This window comes from Antrostomus carolinensis, unplaced genomic scaffold (assembly GCF_000700745.2).
Source record: "Antrostomus carolinensis isolate BGI_N321 unplaced genomic scaffold, ASM70074v2 scaffold3370, whole genome shotgun sequence".
Lineage (NCBI taxonomy): Eukaryota > Metazoa > Chordata > Aves > Caprimulgiformes > Caprimulgidae > Antrostomus > Antrostomus carolinensis.
Window position 1 is genome coordinate 56,167 of NW_010286293.1, and position 2,699 is coordinate 58,865.

Sequence of the window (2,699 nt, forward strand, 5' to 3'; positions counted from 1 at the left end):
CTCACAGAGTATGCATAAGTCCTTTAGATTCAAATGTTCAAAAAGATAAGTGAACCAAACTTTTCCAACTCTTCAGCACCAGCTACCGCCTCTAGATATAGTAAGTGAAATGGAGGTGGAGGACAGGTTGTTTTCTCATGATTCACGTTAGGGAAATAAGGCATCAGGAAACACAATTATCAGAAGGGGCTTTTTTGGAAGCCACATTTTGTGGAGCTGTAACCATCCTGCTTTATACTACAGCTGTGCTGTGCCCAAAACACTGAAAGGACAGCTGAGTTTCCCATCACACACAAATTAAGGAAGGTTATAGGTAAGGGAAATGGGGTCCACCACCAGAGTAAGCAGCATCTAAGAAAGACAGCTGTACTTACCTAAACACCAGTCAGCACAGCTTTACAAGGAATGAGGGAAACAGCAGAAAGTGACATGGCTTAACATTTGCTAAAGCAGTTTGGGCATGATGAAATGCCTACCATGGAAGCCCTTTCTAGTCAACACCAATTTCAACAAACTGCTAGACTTCTGTGTTGCTTGTGCCAGTACAGACTGACAGCAGGAACTGGAGGAAGATGTGCGATGTCAACGTAAGCAGAACGTGGTGGTCCACTAAATACCCTGTTAGAAAGTACACTGTGGAAGTGCGTGAATGTTGGAATATACTCAATGTGGAGAGCCCACAGTCTATTCAGAATAATTGCTGACTAATTCTCTTGTGCTTGCATTGTGGAAATCCACCAAAAATCACAAAGTTATATACAGTGCTGGAGTTGTCTGGCAAGAACAGTGGCCCTCCTGGAGAGAACAGATGCCCTAAAGCACTCATACCAGGCTAGCCATAAAATCACAACAGTTACTAGGCTGAAAAAAAAAGGCAGAAATATCATCCTCAATTACTTTATATGCAATTTATAAAGTTATCTGGTGTTCTCATTTGATCACTGTAAGATCTACTGTGATATGTAGGATCATAAATCTCAGATAGTACAACAATGGTTGTCAACATCTATTATGTTAGCTGTTTATGTAACATTTTCTGACAACATTCATTTAGTATCAAATGCAAAGCAGTACTAAAAGGGAAAAATTATTCATGGGACTTTTAAGAAAAGTTTTTCTGTTGACACTTAGAATTCAGTCCAGAATTCAGCCATAGTGACTTTTCAGGGAAGTGCTAAGTGGAATGGTCTCAGGCTAGTCCACATAACAAAATATTCTCACTGATCTTGAAAGCAACAGCTACTCAATAATCTGAAGGTTAAGTTTCATTTTGCTGTAATCGTGAGGGCATGACTCAGAAACACATACTATTGTCGATGATCCCCTATAAAAAAAGGGAAAACTTCACATCCAAAGGGCTGATAATATGTTGTTTTGCAGACTACACGTCTATCTATAAAGAAAGTAGAAAAATATTATTTCAGCGTTCATTATATGGTCAGCGACCTAAGCTTAAACAGCTCAAATGATCAAACCAGCAGAGGTATACTACAAACAGATTTTTATTGACTGAATTGGATAAACAGATTAATTTTAAAAAATCATATTACAAACTGATGCGGTACCATAAAATCAGTTTTTACATGTGGCGATGCCATTCTTAGCCTGCACAGCTCCTGCAGCGCTGTAGCCCATTCTCATTGCAAGCAGTACACTTGAGGGCTTTGAACGAGTCTGTAAAGCAGTTCCGAAACACAGACATCTTGCTCCCATGGCACGCTGAGCACGGCAGGAAACCAAAGCCCCCACAAGAGAGGCACTCATGAGGATGTTGGACTCTCTGCTCAAAGAAGAATGTGAGAAAGACAAAAATGTTACTGACCACCATAAGCTCTAGGGCAAGGAGGGCTCTAGGACAGCTGACAATACAGATTCTGGTTCCCATCTTGAGCAATATCCACTGCCCCATCCCAAGGTATACCACCATGGAAGACCAGTACATCTGCCTTTTCCTTTGGCCAGATTCACATGCAATGATCAAAAGGCTCACTGCAGGTTCATCAGTCACATTATACCTTACTAGTCTGTGTTTATACTTGCCAAAATAGCTAGCTAAAGAATAGCTTGCATACATTGCTCTGATGTAGATCTGGTCTAGATCAGTTCTAGGAGGTGTTGCACTTGATTGAATCTAAACTCCAGGTAGTTTATGTTGACATTATGTTTTCTATCCTGTATGTTAAGATATTATGACTTTTAGCATTTGCATGCCTGAGCTGAACATATTGTTCCTATTACAGTTGGAGTTGATCATATCAAAAAGCAATTCATAGCTTCTAACAAGTAGTGCTTGAGAAAATAAGCGGTGTATTCAAATTTATGGCTGTGGAGTGCCTTAAGTGTAAAGAAGAAAGATCATCAATATTCAGCAGTTATACCTGGAGAAAATTGCTCCAAGCAAGGCTTGGGCTTCCTCCATTGTCCTAATTCCCAAGTAAAACAATAATTTTACTCTATTTTGTATTGGATTAAAGACAACAGAGAACACAAGAGATTTCAAAGATATTTTTAAGTTTTACTCACTGCAAATGTTGCTAGCTTGTTTAATGATTGCCTTAAAGTTCTGTTTCAGAGAAATGAAAATTACATCATATTGGGTACTTACCACAGCACAGATATGTGGCTTTAACAATGCACTCTTGAGTAAAGACTTTACAGATTCATTTACAAAGGAAGAACAAAAGTCCATATAATTCCTG

The 2,699-nt window shown here is 39.2% G+C and overlaps 1 protein-coding gene across 1 annotated transcript in view; it reads right to left on the bottom strand.

Moving 5' to 3' along the window:
* Positions 1 to 1,600: 1,600 nt before the first annotated feature.
* The window catches only part of GRXCR1 (glutaredoxin and cysteine rich domain containing 1), a 42,469-nt gene continuing 41,370 nt past the window's right edge, over positions 1,601 to 2,699 (bottom strand). The window contains exon 5 of the mRNA XM_010162519.1: positions 1,601 to 1,780. Within this exon, the coding sequence (XP_010160821.1) occupies positions 1,601 to 1,780 (180 nt within the window). The remainder of the gene's footprint in view (positions 1,781 to 2,699) is intronic.